Source organism: Ranitomeya variabilis, chromosome 6 (genome assembly GCF_051348905.1).
Source record: "Ranitomeya variabilis isolate aRanVar5 chromosome 6, aRanVar5.hap1, whole genome shotgun sequence".
Classification (NCBI taxonomy): domain Eukaryota; kingdom Metazoa; phylum Chordata; class Amphibia; order Anura; family Dendrobatidae; genus Ranitomeya; species Ranitomeya variabilis.
This window is the reverse complement of record NC_135237.1, coordinates 197,476,919-197,498,459: the sequence shown is the minus strand read 5'-3', so window position 1 is coordinate 197,498,459 and position 21,541 is coordinate 197,476,919. Positions and strand designations below refer to the sequence as shown.

Here is a 21,541-nt window from a genome sequence, read left to right as displayed (position 1 = left end):
TACGATAAAAACTATTTTATAGAAAAAATAATTATTTTGGTATCGCTTTATTCTCAGGACTATAACTTTTTTATTTTTTTGCTGATGATGCTGTATGGCGGCTCGTTTTTTGCGGGACAAGATGACGTTTTCAGCGGTACCATGGTTATTTATATCAGTCTTTTTGATCGCGTGTTATTCCACTTTTTGTTGGCGGTATGATAATAAAGCGTTGTTTTTTGCCTCGTTTTTTTTTTTTTTTTCTTACGGTGTTTACTGAAGGGGTTAACTAGTGGGCCAGTTTTATTGGTCGGGTCGTTACGGACGCGGCGATACTAAATATGTGTACTTTTATTGTTTTTTTTATTTTATTTAGATAAAGAAATGTATTTATGGGAATAATATTTTTTTTTTTTTTTTTTTTACACATTTGGAAAATTTTTTTTTTACTTTTTTACTTTGCCCCAGGGGGGGACAATACAGATCGGTGATCTGTCCGTTTGCATAGCACTCTGACAGATCACCGATCTGAGAGAAGTGCAGGCTGCTTCACAGTGCCTGCTCTGAGCAGGCTTCTGTGAAGCCACCTCCCTCCCTGCAGGACCCGGATCCGCGGCCATCTTGGATCCGGGTCTGGAGCAGGCAGGGAGGGAGGTAAGACCCTCGCAGCAACGCGATCACATCGCGTTGCTGCGGGGGGCTCAGGGAAGCCCGCAGGGAGCCCCCTCCCTGCGCGATGCTTCCCTGCACCGCTGGCACATCGCGATCATGTTTGATCGCGGTGTGCCGGGGGTTAATGTGCCGGGGGCGGTCCGTGACCGCTCCTGGCACATAGTGCCGGATGTCAGCTGCGATATGCAGCTGACACCCGGCCGCGATCGGCCGCGCTCCCCCCGTGAGCGCGGCCGATCGCGTATGACGTACTATTCCGTCCTTGGGAAGTAGGGCCCACCCCACATGGACGGAATAGTACGTCTAATGACAGAAAGGGGTTAAACACCTACCTATTGCCATATAGTAAAACAAAAAAGATTTTTACTTACTTTGGGGTCCCCCCCTCACCCTGGCGTTAGATCGTTGCCCCTAGTTTCGTCAGTGTAACTATGGGCGCACATGCGCACTGCTCTCACTTCTCATTTTAATCGTGATTTATATTAAAAAAAACCTTTTGATTTAAATCAGTGATTTAAATCATGATTAAAATCATGATTTAAATCGATCCGATTTAAATAGAAAAAAATCTTTTGATTTAAATCGTGATTTAAATCATGATTTAAATCGGCGTGATTTAAATCAATCCACCCTGGACTAGAGGCCTTTCACACTGCATTCTTCGGCACGTTCATTGGTCCAGTGGGGTCTTATGTCCAAAACCCCCGCAAAATGGGATTCGGGTGTAGGTGCCGACGGTGCCATTAACTATAATGGGCCCATAGAGTCAACGTGTGCTGTGTGGTGCATCATTTTCGGTCGTATACTGAAGGCGGACACTCAGACGTAGTAGACTGCATCTGAGTGTCTGCCTCCATTAGGCGTATCCTATTTCGTGGGGTTTCGGGCGTAAGCTCCGATGGGACCAACAAATGTAGGACAAAGCGCAGTGTGAAAGCACCAATGGGCAACGATCTAACCGTGCAAAAACAGTGAATTTTCCACTGTATATTTGCTGCCAGAAAATCCATTACACTTCACAGAGCCAGCATAGTGCATAGAAAAATATCCACAACATTCATTGACATGATCTGAGGTTTGAGCTCCCAACATACCCATTGTGCTGCAAATTTAATCCGTTACGGAGTAAATGGTGAAATGTGGGGTTCCCCCGCACCTTGTTCACAATGATACCCACAGCGGTAAGTGGTGCTACGGATATGTTTGTGGCATAAATGTATATTAACTGTGGACACGACTGATCACCATCCTCAAAAGTCACTCTACTAAACCTTCAATTGAGGAGACATGGGAAACTCGGGACCCCGATTATCCAGTTATTATCCCATATGGATTATATACATATCTGCTCTAGCAGGGATGTGTTAAAGCGTTTGGTCACTTTCTAGCCAACATTTCTAAAATATGTTAAAATAGCGATTATACACAAAAAAAATCACTATCACCACCCATACATATGCAGAGGCAGTATATTTCAAGCCCACCTGCTGCCCATAGATTAGTTAAAGGGATTTAAATAAACTTAAGCAAGTACAATTCCCATGAACTTACCATCTTTGGTACAAATAAATAAGAAAGACCACATCATCTCTAAAACATGCTAGTCTGTGTGATGTTGGCATGGTTATGATAAAGGCGAAGATGTCATCAATAAATGTGTTGAATGCCTGTTAAAGTAAAAAAACAAACAAACAATATTTAAAGCCACTATAGGGTTAAAACTGTAAAAGCAACCCTGAAACGTAAACTTTGATGGGTGTGTTCACCTGTTGCAACCAATTTTTTTGCATGTATCAAAAAATATGAAAAATGAAGCAGCACTGCAAATATCCAAGTTTAAAAAGTATTGTTTTGTGTCTACAGCTCCTGTGCAAAACGATGTATCTCCATTATTACAGACTACAAACTAACCTGTGCGTAGTCACAGCCTACAGTTATATTCCCTTGATTGAACTTTTTTGGGGAGGTGGGGGTAGATAAGTAGTAGTCTGTAAAGCCCAGCAGGAGCAATGAGTGCAGGGTAAGAGAATTAGGAATGTTCATTACTAGGACACTATAGCAGATGGAGTACTATACCATGACTTTCCTACTCTGAGCGCCAGCCTAGCTGATTGATCATCAGGCAATGGCCATACAAACATTTCATGTAAAGGAACCCATTCTTCAAACCACATTCTGATGTGATTCACAATAGGATTGCGTTCATACAAAAGGTTATATTTCGCAATTATGCTACTCACTTTATATGTAAACGCTTTCCATGGTAAATGTGCTACAGATTTCATCTGCAAATGAGAAAAAATAAGAACACAAACATTTGCAAAGATGTACCATTGACCATTATAAAACAAGATCAGCCATACATATACACAGAAATATTATCATTACCTTATAATTGACAAATAACTGAGGCAACATGAAAAGGAATCCAAAGGCATAAACACCTGGAAAAAAACCAAACACATTTAAACTGTTTGAAAAATACTGTATATGCCAAATGACTTCTATAAAGCTGCATACATGTCAGATCTACAGAGGTTACAGGCAGCAGACCAGACACAGCCTAAATCGTAGGGGTTAAAAATAAAAAAAGATTAGAAAATGCGTATTGGAGGCAAAATCACGTGCGTTTTAGAATCTAAAAATTCTGCAAAAATTAGGCAGATGAATATGTCTTATGAAATGTATTGTAAAAGAAAACACTTTAGGCATGATTTATTTATATGACTATAAGATGCATGGATAGCCCTATATTTACATAGCACAAAATATTTGGAGCATCTTACTAGTTACCGTAGATCAGCCTTCCTTATCTTACCTCACGGCTGCTGTACATGGCGGCATCAATAATATGAATACTAGATGCTTCCAGCCAGCTAACGCTCGGCACGCTCATTGCTATCTAATTAACGCTGCTGGTGATTAAACTAAAGTAAATAATGACAACATTCAATAGCGCTTACCCAGGTGGTAAACTAACTTAAAATGAAGTTAATAACAATAGTGTGGTGATGGGGTGGGGGGGCGGGATTGTGTGTGGTAATGTTATTGTGTGGTAATGGGGTGGGGGGGCGGGATTGTGTGTGGTAATGGGGTGGGGGGGCGGGATTGTGTGTGGTAATGGGGTGGGGGGGCGGGATTGTGTGTGGTAATGGGGTGGGGGGGGCGGGATTGTGTGTGGTAATTGGGTGGGGGGGGCGGGATTGTGTGTGGTAATGGGGTGGGGGGGGCGGGATTGTGTGTGGTAATTGGGTGGGGGGGGCGGGATTGTGTGTGGTAATGGGGTGGGGGGGCGGGATTGTGTGTGGTAATGGGGTGGGGGGGCGGGATTGTGTGTGGTAATGGGGTGGGGGGGCGGGATTGTGTGTGGTAATGGGGTGGGGGGGCGGGATTGTGTGTGGTAATGGGGTGGGGGGGCGGGATTGTGTGTGGTAATGGGGTGGGGGGGCGGGATTGTGTGTGGTAATGGGGTGGGGGGGCGGGATTGTGTGTGGTAATGGGGTGGGGGGGCGGGATTGTGTGTGGTAATGGGGTGGGGGGGCGGGATTGTGTGTGGTAATGGGGTGGGGGGCGGGATTGTGTGTGGTAATGGGGTGGGGGGGCGGGATTGTGTGTGGTAATGGGGTGGGGGGGCGGGATTGTGTGTGGTAATGGGGTGGGGGGGCGGGATTGTGTGTGGTAATGGGGTGGGGGGGCGGGATTGTGTGTGGTAATGGGGTGGGGGGGCGGGATTGTGTGTGGTAATGGGGTGGGGGGGCGGGATTGTGTGTGGTAATGGGGTGGGGGGGGGCGGGATTGTGTGTGGTAATGGGGTGGGGGGGCGGGATTGTGTGTGGTAATGGGGTGGGGGGGGCGGGATTGTGTGTGGTAATGGGGTGGGGGGGCGGGATTGTGTGTGGTAATGGGGTGGGGGGGCGGGATTGTGTGTGGCGAGGGGCGGGATTATATGTGGTAATGTGGTGGGGGGCTGGATTGTGTGTGGTAATGTGGTGGGGGGCAGGATTATCTGTAGTAATGAGGTGGGGGGCGGGATTAAGTGTGGTAATGTGGTGGTGGGGCGGGATTATGTGTAGTAATGTGGTGGGAGGCGGGATTATCTGTGGTAATGTGGTGGGGGCGGGATTGTGTGTGGTAATGTGGGGGCGGGATTATCTGTGGTAATGTGGTGGGGGGCGGGATTGTTTGTGGTAATGTGGGGGCGGGATTATCTGTGGTAATGTGGTGGGGGGCGGGATTATCTGTGGTAATGTGGTGGGGGGCGGGATTATGTGTGGTAATGTGGTGGGGAGCAGGATTATGTGTGGTAATGTGGTGGGGGGCGGGATTGTGTGTGGTGATGTGGTGGGGGGCGGGATTGTGTGTGGTAATGGGGTGGGGGGGCGGGATTGTGTGTGGCGAGGGGCGGGATTATATGTGGTAATGTGGTGGGGGGCTGGATTGTGTGTGGTAATGTGGTGGGGGGCAGGATTATCTGTAGTAATGAGGTGGGGGGCGGGATTAAGTGTGGTAATGTGGTGGTGGGGCGGGATTATGTGTAGTAATGTGGTGGGAGGCGGGATTATCTGTGGTAATGTGGTGGGGGCGGGATTGTTTGTGGTAATGTGGGGGCGGGATTATCTGTGGTAATGTGGTGGGGGGCGGGATTGTTTGTGGTAATGTGGGGGCGGGATTATCTGTGGTAATGTGGTGGGGGGCGGGATTATCTGTGGTAATGTGGTGGGGGGCGGGATTATGTGTGGTAATGTGGTGGGGAGCAGGATTATGTGTGGTAATGTGGTGGGGGGCGGGATTGTGTGTGGTGATGTGGTGGGGGGCGGGATTGTGTGTGGTGATGTGGTGGGGGTGGGATTATGTGTGGTAATGCGGTGGGGGGCGGAATTGTGTGTGGTAATGCGGTGGGGGGACGGGATTATGTGTGGTAATGCGGTGGGGGGGCGGGATTATGTGTGGTAATGCGGTGGGGGGGCGGGATTGTGTGTGGTAATGTGGTGGGGGGCGGGAATATGTGTGGTAATGCGGTGGGGGGGCGGGATTGTGTGTGGTAATGTGGTGGGGGCGGGATTGTGTGTGGTAATGTGGTGGGGGCGGGATTGTGTGTGGTAATGTGGTGGGGGCGGGATTGTGTGTGGTAATGTGGTGGGGGCGGGATTGTGTGTGGTAATGTGGTGGGGGCGGGATTATGTGTGGTAATGTGGTGGGAGGGCAGGATTGTGTGTGGTAACGTGGTGGGGGGGCGGGATTATGTGTGGTGATGGGCGGTATTGTGTGGGGTGATGCGGTGGAGGGCGGGATTATGTGTGGTAATGTGGTGGGGGGGCGGGATTGTGTGTGGTAATGTGGTGGGGGGCGGGATTGTCTGTGGTAATGTGGGGGGGCAGGATTATCTGCAGTAATGTGGTGGGGGGCGGGATTATGTGTGGTAATGTGGTGGGGGGGCGGGATTATCTGTGGTAATGTGGTGTGGGGCGGGATTATGTGTGGTGATGTGGTGGGGGGGCGGCATTGTGTGTGGTGATGTGGTGGGGGGCTGGATTATGTGTGGTAATGTGGTGGGGGCGGGATTATGTTGGTGATGTGTGCAGGGGGCGGGATTAGCGAGTAATCACGATGCCTCATATATATAGATATCTTAAAGAGTACCTATCACCTTTTTGTGGTTGCACTTTTTAACAAAATAGTTAGAAGCAAAAAGTCATAGTTACTCACCGATAACTGTGTTTCTCGGAGCCCATGACAGCACCACGGAGAGAGGGGATCCGCCCTTCAGGGACAGGAAACCTACAGGATAAAAGGGCGGTACCTCTCCCTCGCATCAGTTGTTTTACAGAGCATCGGAGGACCTCCAGGTTAGTTATCACAGAGAAAACATATGATAACATTGCTTATTAGAGGAACACCGTGCCTATATTATGTTACGTTAGTTATATATAAGTGCTCACCGCAGTCGTGATGGGAGGGAATAAGCGAGTGCTGTCATGGGCTCCGAGAAACACCGTTATCGGTGAGTAACTATGACTTTCTCGGTCTCCCATGACAGCACCACGGAGAGAATTAGAGAGTAAGCTTAGGGAGGGACCACAGCCTCGAGAACCCTTCGCCCGAAGGTCAAGTCAGACACAGAGGCTAGATTTAATCTATAGTGTCTAAAAAAGGTTGATGGTGATGACCAGGTGGCCGCTTTGCAGATTTGCTCAATTGATACCTCTGACCTCTCAGCCCATGAGGTAGCTACCGCTCTTGTGGAATGCGCTTTTATACCATCCGGGATCGTATTCCCCGTGGATGAATATGCCAAGGCTATTGCCTCCTTTATCCACCTTGCCAAGGTACCTTTGGATGCCCGGAATCCTTTTCTGGGACCGTGAAAACAGACAAAGAGCCTTCCTTCCTATACTCCCGGGTGAAATCTAAATATTGGACTAGACCTCTTCTGGCATCTAAATTATGGAAATTTCGCTCTTTCTCATTTTTTGGGTTTGGGCAAAAAAGACGGCAGGGATACTTCTTGTGACCTATCAAATTTTGATGCCACTTTTGGCAAATAGGCCGGGTCAGGTTTAAGAGTGACTCTGTCATCTAATATTTTTGTAAAAGGTGGGTTAGAAGAAAGGGCCTGAATGTCGTTTATTCTGCGTGCAGATGTCAAGGCTACCAGAAGAATGGTCTTAAGTGATAGTGTTTTTATGGAAATTGGGTCTATGGGTTCAAATGGAGGACCCTTTAGCGCAGAGAGGACTAGGTTTAGGTCCCACGAGGGTATTTTTGTTGAGTAACTAGAGGTTTTGATCTTGTTACCGCTTTATTAAATCTTATTACCCATGGATTGGCCGCAATATTTTGATTATAGAGTGCTCCTAGAGCTGCTATCTGTACTTTTAGAGTACTGACCGCCAACCCTTGTTCCAGACCCTTTTGCAGGAATTCAAGTATTTTATTAATTGAAGGCCCATTCCTGGACTTTCACCTTGGAGACAGATAAGAATTTTCTCCAAGTTTTCCCGTAGGCTTTAGTAGTAACAGGTTTCCTACTTTTTAATAAAGTAGTTACTAAGTTATTCGAGAACCCCCTTTCTTTTAATTGTCTCCGTTCAAAATCCAGGCTGTTAAATGTAAGTTAGTCGCCTGCGGGTGGAAGACTGATCCTTGCTGCAGTATGTCTGGTATATTCGGTAGGATCCATGGGTCTGAGACCGATAGTATCCTTAGCCAGGAAAACCATGTCCTTTTTGGCCAGAACGGAGCTATAAGGATCATTTTTGTTTTGTCTTCTCTGATCTTCCGAATGACTGCCGGGATCAGAATAATTGGAGGAAAAGCATATGTCAGTTTGTGGGTCCATGGAATCAGAAAAGCATCCAGGGCCTGGGGATTCCCTTTCGGGTTCAGTGAGCAAAACATGTTTACTTTTTTGTTTTTGAAATTGGTGAATAAATCTATTGTTGGGGTCCCCCACATTTCTGTAATCTGGTTGTAGATAGATTGGTTTAGGGACCACTTGCCTTGTTTTAACGGAATTCGACTCAAGTAATCTGCTTTTTCTTTGTTTGACTCCTGAATATGTAATGCAGAAAGGTATAGTAGATTTTCCTCTGCAAGACTGATCATTTTGGCGGAGGAAGTCATCAGTGACCGAGACCTTGTTCCTCCCTGGTGATTTATATATGCTACCGTCACTTTGTTGTCCGAAAGAATTCGGACATGATGTCCTCGAATATGAGGCAGAAAAAAATAGAAGAGCCTGATGCACCACCCAAAGTTCTTTTTGGTTTGAGGATGCTGATAGTTCCTGAACTGTCCAGTTTCCCTGAGCCACTCTGTCTCCCATGTGAGCCCCCCTCCCCCAGGGACTCGCATCGGTTGTTATTACTCGAGATATTTTTGCTATTCAAGGAATTCCCTTTGAAAGGTTTTGGTTTTTCCCCCACCAGAGAAGGGAATGAATAACTGAGGAATTTAGAGTGATGCGACCCTCTAAATTGTCTTTTAGTATTGACTGCATTTCCAGTATAAGCAATTGAAGCTCTCTCGTGTGGAATTTTGCGAAAAGTACTGCTGGCAGGCATGAAGAGAGAGAGCCCAGTAGCGACATCGCCCTCCTTAGTGTCATGGAGGGATTGTGTAGAGTTCGCGCTATCATACTCATTATGTTGTCTTTTTTGGAAACTGGGAGATGGCATTCTTGAACCTGGGAGTATAATGTTAGCCCCAGAAACTCCTGAACTTGGCAGGGTTCTAACCTCGATTTTTTTGTATTTATGAGCCAACCCAAGTCTGTCAGAATAGTTATTACTCGGTCCCGCTGTTCCCTGCAACTTTGAGCCGAGTCGCTTGCAATAAGGAAATCATCCAGGTAAGGGATTATTAATATATTTTGTTCCTTTATGTGAGCCATCATTTCCGCCACTATTTTCGTGAATACTCGTGGAGCTATTGATATTCCAAACGGGAGGGCTCTGTATTGGAAGTTTCTTACATGTCCTTCTATGGAGACCGCCATCCTGAGAAATTTTCGGGATTGTTTGTGAATGGGCACATGGTAATATGCATCGCTTAAGTCCAGCACGACCATGTTCGGGAAGAGGATTTTTATGGTGGATTTTATTGTTTCCATTTTGAATTTTTGTTTTTTTAGGGATTTGTTTAGGTTTTTTAGATTTATTATCGTTTGATAAGAGCCATCAGGTTTCGGCACTAGAATAGTGGGGAATAAAAACCTCTTCCTATTTCTTGAGGGGAGATCTCCTGAATTACAGACTTCTGTAATAGGGATATAATTTATTTTTCTAGTGCGGTTTGCTCTTTTGCTGAGGACCTGGTTCTTGTTATTACATAATTTTTTTTTTGGGGGGGGGGGTAAAGAAAGAAAATCTATTTTTAGACTGGAGTGAATTAGACTTAAAATCCAAACATTGTTGGATATTTTCTTCCAGGCGGGAAGGAACGAAGTGAGTGTTGCCCCGACCGCGGGAAAAATGCCATTTAGAGGGCTTTTTGTCACAGGAGGGGTTGCCAAAAGGGAAACCCCTGACCCTTCTTCTTTCGTCCCATTTACTTTGTTCTCTGGGGGGTCTTCGACGAAAAAATCTCCGGTTCCGAAAGGACTGTCTGAATGGGGCTGGTCCCAGGTTTGGAAACCCTTTCTTTTTATCCCCAGCTTTCTGGAGAATGTCATCCAAGGTCTCTCCAAACAAGAAATTTCCTTCACATGGAATGGAACATAACTTGAGTTTCGTTTGGAGATCTCCCGGCCAACTTTTAAGCCATAATGTTCTTCTGGCTGCGTTGGAGAGAGCTGCAGCCTTGGATGTTAAGCACACAGAGTCCGCTGAGGAATCTGCCAAGAATGCTGCTGCAGCTCTATTAACAGGGATTGAATCTAGCATTTTACTCCTGGGTGAACCGTCTTTAATTTGTTTTTCCAGTTGGTCAATCCACACCATTAAAGATCTAGAGGTGCATGTAGCTGCTACCGAGGGTCTCAAGCTACCCCCAGCCGATTCCCAGGCTCCCTTAAGAAAGGTATCTAAGAAAGGTATCCGCTTTTTTGTCTAAAGGGTCTTTGAGGGTACTCATATCCTCAAATGATAGAGCGAATTTTTGTGAGGCCTTGGCTACAGTGACATAAATTTTGGTGCTTTGTCCCAAGAAGTAGATGCCTCGTCTTCGAAAGGATACTTCCTTTTAAGAGAGGGTACTGAGGAGTTTCTCCTATCAGGCTTCTCCCATTCTTTTTTAATCAATGTTTGGACATTAGAATTTAGGGGAAATGTTCTCCGCTTTTTTTTGCCCCAGGCCACCAAACATTATGTCTTGAGCCGTTCTATCGGGACGGGGATCCTCTACCCCCATAGTAGCTCTAACAGCTTTTACTAGAGTATCTACCTCATCCAATGGGAAGCAGTGGCGGCCTGAATCCTCATCAGAGGAAGACAAGGCGGAATCAGATTTATTGGAATCCGTATCCTCAGCTGTAGACTGGTCAGATTGGGAATATACCACCTCTTTTTTCTTATCTTTCACCTTTTTGGAAGATGTGAGGGCATTCTGAACTTCGGATCTAGTTATCATTTTCAGTTCAGATGCAAAATCGGGGGTCTCCTCACATAATAGGCATTGAATACATGAGTTACAAAGCTTTTTGTTCCAGGCTACTGGCAAAGCTTTGTTACAGGATCTATTTTTTCTTTTCTCCAACCTCTTCTTTCCCTATTAAGGGAGAAGAAGGAACCCCATTACAAAAATGAACTTTCTCGGAGGTCACTCACCATTCAGACGTGGGATGTAGGTACCGATTCTGGAGGGAGGCCCGGATCTGGTAGAGAACCCTGGGAAGGAGATTTGGTCACTGCAGCAGATCTGCTGCGCTGTGTTGAACGACTGCTGGACCCGCTTCTCCTGTTCCCCTTAGGGTCTTCCTGCTTCTTATGATGCTGGTGCTGCTGCCTAGGCTGCTGCTCTGGCTCTTGCTGTGCGTCGCTGTCCTCCATGTTTCCAGGGAGTTTGTGCAACAAGCATGTGTGCACTATCTCCCAATTTGAATTTGGCGCCACCTCCTAGCATCCGACGTCCTTCCGGCCTCTATGTCACGTCCCCGGGGAGAAAACGCTACCGCGCATGCGCGCGACGATGACCCAGAAGTCCTACCGCATTTCCGGAGCGGCGGCCATCGTTGTGCACCCGGAGCGTGCGCTTATCGGCACAGGAGCTCCGTGTGTCTCAGCGCCCCTTCCTCTCTCAGAGTGGCGGCTATTCTCCCCCTGCACACCCTGAAGAACCCATCAGTTCCAGCGATGGCGGCTTCGAGTACCGGACCAGCCGCGACAGGAGCCTCCTCGCTGTCGGAACTCGGCTGACCGGCCCCGTTCCTTTGGATACGGCTTCTTCTTTTGCAGGTACCACGCCGACAAAAGAGGTTCCCCATCAGAGACAGGAAACCAACTGATGCGAGGGAGAGGTACCGCCCTTTTATCTGTAGGTTTCCTGTCCCTGAAGGGCGGATCCCCTCTCTTCATGGTGCTGTCATGGGAGACCGAGAAAATATTCTAAAGTATTCCTAATGCCAGGCTATAGCAAAAATTAGGTCTAAACTTCTGGATTATGGCATACCAGTATGTAAAACGAGATCCCCACAACCCTTAATGGCCATCTCATTTTATTTTTTCAACATCTTGCACTTTAACTAAACCAGGGATGCTGCATCCTTTATTCTAAGGATACTATCCCTAGCAGACATTTCACACACAAGTACGTCCTAATTATAAAGGTGTCACCACAATACAAACTACAGGTACGTCACGGTGACTGTACAGGCAGGGGACTAGTCTGACACCCAACCTACTGAAGTACCCGCAGGACTGGGGCCAGCACTATGCCTGGCCTTTTAGCTTTATAGATACTGTGATCAACTGCGTGAAAAACATTTAGAAGGTTGTTTAGGGCTCCCTCTCACCATATCGCCCACTTTCACACGACGCAATTGCGTAATTGTAAGTCAAAAAAATGGCTTCCAGGTTTGCCACGTGGTGGCCTCTTAGACCATGCTTATGGCAGAGTCTATCTGGCTACCAGGATGGGAGGGGGGCATGTACCAGGATGGGAGGGGGGCATGTACCAGGATGGGAAGGGGGCATTTACCAGGATGGGAAGGGGGGCATATACCAGGATGGGAAGGGGGCATATACCAGGATGGGAGGGGGGCACTGCTATGTTGACGTTATAGTACATTATTTTAATAAAATAGCTCAGGAGTCAGCGCGTGTGCATACTGCACTATCAGACAGCATTTCATTGAAGACACATATATGTGAATTCACAGACACAGTGGTTTAAAAAAAAAAAAAAATGGTGCTGGAAATGTACCAATAAAAATGCTTGCCACCCAAGCGTAGAACAGGTTCAATAGCTAAAATATATATATATCTATACCAACACAAAACAAAAAATGGGAGGAAAAAAAAAAAAAAAAAAAAAAAAATCACAGAAAGAATGTTTTGTGAATAAAAATACATTTTTTTTGTAAAAACGAACTTAAAAATAATTGTACATATCTGGTTTTGCGGAATCTAACATAAATGCGGTTTAGTTTTTGCACCATCAAAAGAAACTATTTCTATGTAAATAAACGTTACATCATTGAAAAAGTCATCTCGTCTTGCAAAAATCAAGCTCTCACATGACCCTGTTGGCAGAAAAATAGAGAAGATGACACCTCTCAGAATATGGCGATGCTAAATCAAATGATTTTTGCAAAATATAGTTTGTGTGTGTGCAAAAGACTCTTAACAAAACAATATAAATCTGATATTGCGGTAATTGTACTACCCCGAAGAACAAAGTTATCTTATCACTGCGTAGAAAAATAACAAAATCTTGAACTGCTGTTTTTTGTTCATGCTGCCTTCTAAAAATGGGAATAGAAAGAGATAAAAAAATGTTATGTACCCCCAAAATGGTACCAATTAAAACTGTAAGTGATCCTGTAAAAAACAAGTCTCAGTACAGCATATAGCTCTGTCTGTGGTAAGTACCGTATTTTCCGGCGTATAAGACGACTTTTTAACCCCTAAAAATTGTCCCAAAAGTCGGGGGTCGCCTTATACGCCGGGTACGCCATGTCCAGGGAGCGATCCTGGATGTTCCCAGGGTCTGAAGGAGAGGAAACTCTCCTTCAGGCCCTGGGATCCATATTCATGTAAAAAATAAAGAATAAAAATAAAAAATATGGATATACTCACCCCTCCGAGAAGCCTGGCTGTCACCGCTGCAAGCGTCTGCCTCCTTTCCTAAGAATTGCAGAGCGTGAAATACCTTCGATTACGTCACGGTCAGGTGACCGGTCACATGAGCGGTCACGGACCAATCACAAGACTGTGACGTCATCGAAGGTCCTTCACGCTCTGCAATTCTTAGGAACGGAGGCAGACTCTTGCAGCGGTGACAGCCAGGCTTCTCGGAGGGGTGAGTATATCCATATTTTTTATTTTTATTCTTTATTTTTTACAGGAATATGGATCCCAGGGCCTGAAGGAGAGTCTCCTCTCCTTCAGACCCTGGGAACCACACGCCGTATAAGATGACTGGGCGTATAAGATGACCCCCGTCTTATACAGCGGGCATATCCCAAATTCCATATTTTATATGGAAAAGTTGGGGGTCGTCTTATACGCCCAGTCGTCTTATACACCAGAAAATACGGTAGGTAGAGATTATAGCTCTCATGGAAATGCAAAAATTACAAATGTGCCCGTTGGATAACCAAGTGGACTCTCCCCTTTTTACGCTGTTCATCCTGCGGTATAAGTAGGAATACAGTGTTATTGTTTGGATCAGTACAACTACAGCGATACTGGATATTTTGAGTTTTTTTATGTTTTGCAACTTTCACACACTAAAAACCTGTTCATAAAAAAATAAATAAATAACTTTCTTTCTTTCTTCTGCATTACTAAAGGAGCACTATTTTTTCTGGAAAACACCTGTATAGTCAAAATAATCACTACACCCATGGATGAATTCCCAGACCTGTGTACATGAACCCAAACAGCAGCTTCGGACTACAAATGGGGCATTGCCATACTCATGAGATATTCCACAACAAATTATGAAGCCCATTTTGTCCTGTTAACCTTGTGAAAATAAAAACAAATTGGGGCTAAATTATGCTCATCACACCCCTAGATGAATTACTTGTGGGTTATAGTTTCCAATATTGGGTTACTTGTAAGGAATTTCTGTTTTGGGCTCTTAGGAGCTCTTCAAATGCGACATGGCATCCACATTCTGCTCCAGTACAAATGTCATGCCAAATATCAATTCGCTCCTTCCCTTCAGAGACCTGTTTCCAATCACATATGGGAGTAATGGTGTCCTTGGGAGAAACAGATTGTGGCGTCCGTTTTCTCCTGTTACCCTAGTGAAGATGAAAATTTGGAGCTAAAGCAACAGTTTAATGGAAAAAAAGGAACATTTTCATTTTCGTATCCCAATGTTATAAATTTCTGTGAAGCCCGTGTAGATCTACACTAGTCACTACACCTAGATTAATTCCTTGAAGGGTACAGTTTCCAAAATGAGGTCACTTGTAGGTTTCTGCTGTTTTGGTATGTCGGGGCTCGTCAAATGCAGAATCGGATCGGCAAACTGCACTCAAAAAGACAAATAATGCCAATTCCGGCTAGATATGGGGTTTCTGCGCAGTAGAAATCGTGCAGCAATTTGTGGAGTCCATTTGCTCCTGCTGCTCTTGCATAAATGAAAAATTTGGAACTGAAAAAACATTTTCATAGGAAAATGTAACTTTTCACTGTTTTCATTCCCCTTTGCGTAAATCCTTGTGAAGCACCTGAAGGGTCGGGTTTAGAAGATTTCTGACATATAAGGCTCCCTTAAGTAATTTAAAAAAATAATTACGCAAATTTTGTTGGAAAAAAAACATTAAAAATTTCTGCTAAAATTTTTAACCTTTAGCCCCTTAAGCCCCGAGGGTGGTTTGCATGTTAATGACCGGGCCAATTTTTACATTTCTGACCACTGTCCCTTTATGAGGTTATAACTCTGGAACGCTTGAACAGATCTTAGCGATTCTGACATTGTTTTCTCGTGACATATTGTACTTCATGATAGTGGTAACATTTCTTCGATACAACGTGCGTTTATTTGTGAAAAAAACGGAAATTTGGTGAAAATTTTGCAGTTTTCCAACTTTGAATTTTTATGCCCTTAAATCACAGAGATATGTCATGCAAAATACTTAATAAGAAACATTTCCCACATGTCTACTTTACATGAGCACAATTTTGGAACCAAAAATTTTTTTTGTTAGGGAGTTATAAGGGTTAAAAGTTGACCAGAAATTTCTCATTTTTACAACACCATTTTTTTTTTTTAGGGACCACATCTCATTTGTAGTCATTTTGAGGGGTCTATATGATAGAAAATACCCAAGTGTGACACCATTCTAAAAGCTGCACCCCTCAAGGTGCTCAAAACCACATTCATGAAGTTTATTAACCCTTCAGGTGTTTCACAGGAATTTTTGGAATGTTTAAATAAAAATGAACATTTAACTTTTTTTCACACAAAATTTATTTCAGCTCCAATTTGTTTTATTTTACCAAGGGTAACAGGAGAAAATGGACCCCAAAAGTTGTTGTACAATTTGTCCTGAGTACGCCGATACCCCATATGTGGGGGTAAACCACTGTTTGGGCGCATGGCAGAGCTCGGAAGGAAAGGAGCGCCATTTTACTTTTCAATGCAAAATTGACTGGAATTGAGATGGGATGCCATGTTGCGTTTGGAGAGCCCCTGATGTGCCTAAACATTGAAACCCCCCACAAGTGACACCATTTTGGAAAGTAGACCCCCTAAGGCAGAGGTGTCAAACTGCATTCCTCGAGGGCCGCCAACAGGTCATGTTTTCAGAATTTCCGGATTTCCTTAGCATTCCACAAGGGGCTGGAATTATTCTGTGCAGGTGATTAAATTATCACCTGTGCAATACAAGGAAATCCTGAAAACATGACCTGTTGGCGGCCCTCGAGGAATGCAGTTTGACACCTCTGCCCTAAGGAACTTATCTAGATGTGGGGTGAGCACTTTGACCCACCAAGTGCTTCACAGAAGTTTACAATGCAGAGGCGTAAAAATAAAAAATCATATTTTTTCACAAAAATTATCTTTTCGCACCGAATTTTTTATTTTCCCAAGGGTAAGAGAAGAAATTGGACCCCAAAAGTTGTTGTCCAATTTGTCCCGAGTACGCTGATACCCCATATGTTGGGGTAAACCCCTGTTTGGGCGCACGGGAGAGCTCGGAAGGGAAGGAGCACTGTTTTACTTTTTCAACGCAGAATTGGCTGGGATTGAGATCGGACGCCATGTCGCGTTTGGAGAGCCCCTAATGTGCCTGAACAGCGGAAACTCCCCAATTCTACCTGAAACCCTAATCCAAACACACCCCTAACCCTAATCCCAATAGTAACCCTAACCACACCCCTAACCCTGACACACCCCTAACTCTAATCCCAACCGTAAATGTAATCCAAACCCTAACCCTAACTTTAGCCCCAACCCTAACCCTAATGGGAAAATGGAAATAAATACATTTTTTTAATTTTATTATTTTTCCCGAACTAAGGGGGTGAGATTTACTTATATAGCGATTTTTATAGCGGATTTTTATGATTGGCAGCTGTCACACACTAAAAGACGCTTTTTATAGCAAAAAAGTTTTTGTGTCTCCACATTTTGAGACCTATAATTTTTCCATATTTTGGTCCAGAGTCATGTGAGGTCTTGTTTTTTGCGGGGACGAGTTGACGTTTTTATTGGTAACATTTTCGGACATGTGACAGTTTTTGATCGCTTTTTATTCCGATTTTTGTGAGGCAGAATGACCAAAAAACCAGCTATTCATGAATTTCTTTTGGGGGAGGCATTTATACCATTCCACGTTTGGTAAAATTGATAAAGCAGTTTTATTCTTCGGGTCAGTACGATTACAGCGATATCTCATTTATATAATTTTCTTATGTTTTGGCGCTTTTATACGATAAAAGCCATTTTATAGAAAAAATTATTATTTTGGCATCGCTTTATTCTGAGGACTATAACTTTTTTATTTTTTGCTTATGATGCTGTATGGTGGCTCGTTTTTTGCGGGACAAGATGCCATTTTCAGTGGTACCATGGTTATTTATATCCGTTTTTTTGATCGCGTGTTATTCTGCTTTTTGTTCGGCGGTATAATAATAAAGCGTTGTTTTTTGCCTCGTTTTTTTTTTTTTTCTTACGGTGTTCACTGAAGGGGTTAACTAGTGGGACAGTTTTATAGGATGGGTCGTTACGGACGCGGCGATACTAAATATGTGTACTTTTATTGTTTTTTTTTTATTTAGATAAAGAAATGTATTTATGGGAATAATATATATATATATTTTTCTTTATTTAGGATTTTTTTTTCTTTTTCTACACGTGGAATTTTTTTTTTACTTTTTTTTACTTTGCCCCAGGGGGGACATCACAGATCGCTGATCTGACAGTTAGCACAGCACTCTGTCAGATCAGCTATCTGACTTACAGCGCTGCAGGCTTACCAGCACCTGCCCTGGACCCGGAAGTAGTCCCTGCAGGACCTGGATGCAGCCCCACGGCCATTTTGGATCCGGGGCCTGCAGGGATAGGAGGTAAGAGACGCTCGGAGCAACCTCCCTGCGCAATGCTTCCCTATACCGCCGGAACACTGCGATCATGTTTGATCGCAGTGTGCCGGGGGCGGTCCGTAACCGCTCCTTGCACATAGTGTCGGATGTCAGCTGACACCCGGCCGCGCCCCCTCGCCCCCGTGATCGCGGCCGATCGCATATGACGTACTATCCCGTCGGTGGGAATTAAGGCCCACCCCACCTCGACGGGATAGTACATCATATGGGATTAAGGGGTTAACCCCTTTCTGACCTTGGACGGGATAGTAAGTCCGAGGTCAGATCCCCTGCTTTTATGTGGGCTCCGGCGGTGAGCCCACATCAAAGCTGTGACATGTCAGCTGTTTTGAACAGCTGACATGTGCGTGCAATAGTAGGGAGTGGAATCGCGATTCACCCACCGCTATAAACTAGTTAAATGCCTCTGACAGCGGCATTTATCTACCGCTTCGCGCGGCCAGAAATGCGCTCATCGCCGACCCCGTCACATGATCGGATGTCAGCGATGCGTCGCCATAACAACCAGAGGTCTTCTTGTTGATGCCGGCTTGCTGTGAGCGCCACCCTGTGGTCGGCATTCATAGCAAGGCTGTATTTCTACTACATAGAGGCGAAGCATAGATCACCTCTATGTAGCAGAGCCGATCCAGTTGTGCCAGCTTCTAGCCCATGGAGGCTACTGAGGTATGGCAAAAGTAAATAAAAATGTTTTAAAAAATATGAAATAAATAAAAAAAATATAAAAGTTTAAATCACCCCCTGTTCACCCATTCAAAATAAAACAAAAAAAATAAAATCAAATATACACATATTTGGTATTGCCGCATTCAGAATAGCCTGATCTATCAATAAAAAAAGGATTAACCTCATTGCTAAACGGCGTAGTGAGAAAAAAATTTGAAACGCCCGAATTACGTTTTTTTGGTCGCCACGACATTGCATTAAAATGCAATAACAGGCGATCAAAAGAACATATCTGCACTAAAATGGTAGCACTAAAAACGTCAGCTCGGCACGCAAAAAATAAGCCCTCACCCGCCCTCAGATCGCGAAAAATGGAGACGCTACGGGTATCGGAAAATAGCACAAATTTTTTTTTTAGCAAAGTTTGGATTTTTTTTCACCACTTACATAAAAAATAACCTAGACATCATAATGGCAGGTCAGTTTTAGAATTTAGTGAACCTAGCAAAAAAGCCAAACAAAAAACACGCATGGGATTGCACTTTTTTTTGCAATTTCACCGCACTTGGAATTTTTTTTCCCATTTTCTAGTACAAGACATGGTCAAACCAATGATTGTTCAAAAGTACAACTTGTCTCGCAAAAAATAAGCCCTCATATGGCAATATTGACGGAAAAATAAAAAAGTTATGGCTCTGGGAAGCGAAAAACGAACACGGAAAAACGGAAAGGCCCAAGGTCATGAAGGGGTTAACATCCTAACAAACAAAAAAGTACAGTAATAAGTAGACATTTTGAATGGTTTGTATTAAAAAATGTGTTCACTACTTAAGCATTGATTATTTATCCTAAAGATAGGACATCAATGTCTGATCGATCAGGGTCTGTCACCCGGCACCCCACCAATCAGCTGTTACCGGTAACTGCAGCCACCGGCTGGAAGTAATCAATTGTGAAGCTGGCTGTCTTCTGGTCGTGGCCGTCGTAGAGTACTACACATCTGCCTCCTATTGATTTGAATAGGAGATGAATGTGTCTTACTAAGCCGCGGCCACTACCAGAAGACGAAGCAGCTTCATCAGTGAGTACTTCTGGCCGGTGGCTGCAGATACCGATAACAGCTGATCGGTAGGGTGCCGGGTGTCAGACCCCGACCGATCAGACATTGATGACCTGTCCAAGGATAGGTCATCAGTCCTAAAGCAGTAGCAACATCTAACGATTTTGTGTGACCTGACCTGTTTTATAGTTAAAACATTTTCCATTTTATAAAATTTCCAATGTTTTTATAAATAAACACAAATCATGTCGACTTAAATATACCAGGAACGTAATGTAAGGTGTCACAAAAAAGCAGTCTCAGAATAACCTGGATATGTGGAAGATTTCAGGAGTTCTCACCACATAAAGGGACATGTCAGATTTGCAAAAGAAGGTGAAAACTGCACCTGTCATGAGGGGGTTAACAATCGGTATCCATTTTGTAAATCATGCGCCAGCGCTAGTTTAGAGACAGATCTTGCACTCTCAAAGTGAGACCATGAAGGGTTGTGGGATCTTGCTCCACATTATGGGATCCCACAACCCACAAGTTTGGACCTGTTGTTTTGCTAGAAAGTCCGATCCTTAGGCCTTGCATTAGGGACAATCTAGGACATTTTTGGCCTTCTGCACCTGTCCCACTGATTTCTTAAATAAAAAGGCAGTCACCGATGGCCGATAGGTACGCTTTCAATTCAGCACATTTTATGCCTGGGACATACACCTGTAGTTTTGACATTCATGAAAAGTGTGGCAATAATAGAATTTCTTAAAATCTGCAGCTATTTTATGCAAATTGTTGCACATTAGTTGAATGTGATTTTAGAAAAGGAGACATACAAAGAGGTCACATACCGTTCACAATGCTGTTGATGAGCCAGGAATACCAGCTGTAAATACAAATATTAAGGGGCATTACTATAGAATTAGAGAACAATTTATAGAAAGGCACGTCAATTTATCTTGTGAACTCAAGGACTGGCTGTATCCTACATATAAAACTGCAGAAATGTGGGGTTCTTTTTGTGTAATAAACTGAAGAAAATGAAAACAAAAGACAAAATAGAAGTGTCACAAGAAGCCAAGGATCTTACCTTTTGTACTTGATGTTTAGAAGTGAATAAACTGCTCCCCCCACACATAGAGGGTATAACAAATATGACAGGTATTTCATGGCCTTAAAAAGGAAACGAAGAATGTTTGATGAAGGATTGTTGAAAATGTATATAACATCTTTGTTTCTACATTAGCAACCTGTAAGGAGCTGGACAACCAAGGCGCACACGGCTTACAACCCAACACAGAAGAACTACTAAATCGGTCCACCAGGTAGGAAGCTTTATAGAAATTGTACAAACAAGTGGTAAGGGGAATACAGCCAACTTTGTAGTATACGCCAATTCACTGCTCTGTCATGTATAACTGCATTATGAAGCCCAAGCCCCAGTTTCTTCAGGACCTGCCCTTGGTAGGCACCAGGAGACTAGTACCAGTGCAAGAAAATACATACCTGGGTATCATACTCTTCAGTCTTCTTTTCAGATTCACTGCATGTTCCAAACTGTGAAAAAACAAAACCTTAAATAAATGCTAATAACACCATTTATGAAAGTTCCAGAAAGTACAGATCCATAACCCTAACCCTAGGGATCCTAACCCTAACCCTAGGGATCCTAACCCTAACCCTAGGGATCCTAACCCTAAGGGTTAGGATCCTAACCCTAAGGGTTAGGGTTAGGATCCCTAGGGTTACTAGGGATCCTAACCTTAGGGTTAGGGTTAGGATCCCTAGTAACCCTAGGGTTAGGGTTTTCTTGTTTATTCTTGTGTTTAGGGTTACGGTTTTCTTGTTTTTTCTTGTGTTTAGGGTTTTCTTGTTTTTTCTTGTGTTTTCTTGTGTTTTTCTATAAAAACGCATGCCTTTTTAATGCAAGCAAACGCATGTGCTTAAAAACGCATGC

The 21,541-nt window shown here is 44.2% G+C and overlaps 1 protein-coding gene across 2 annotated transcripts in view; it reads right to left on the bottom strand.

Moving 5' to 3' along the window:
• Positions 1-21,541, bottom strand: part of CLPTM1L (CLPTM1 like) — a 127,641-nt gene that overhangs the window by 10,749 nt on the left and 95,351 nt on the right. For both annotated transcript variants that reach the window (XM_077269382.1, XM_077269383.1), the window contains exons 12-17: positions 21,091-21,141; positions 20,675-20,757; positions 20,436-20,470; positions 3,040-3,095; positions 2,892-2,936; positions 2,203-2,318 (exon numbers count right to left, since the gene is read on the bottom strand). In XM_077269382.1, the coding sequence (XP_077125497.1) occupies positions 2,203-2,318; positions 2,892-2,936; positions 3,040-3,095; positions 20,436-20,470; positions 20,675-20,757; positions 21,091-21,141 (386 nt within the window). The remainder of the gene's footprint in view (positions 1-2,202; positions 2,319-2,891; positions 2,937-3,039; positions 3,096-20,435; positions 20,471-20,674; positions 20,758-21,090; positions 21,142-21,541) is intronic.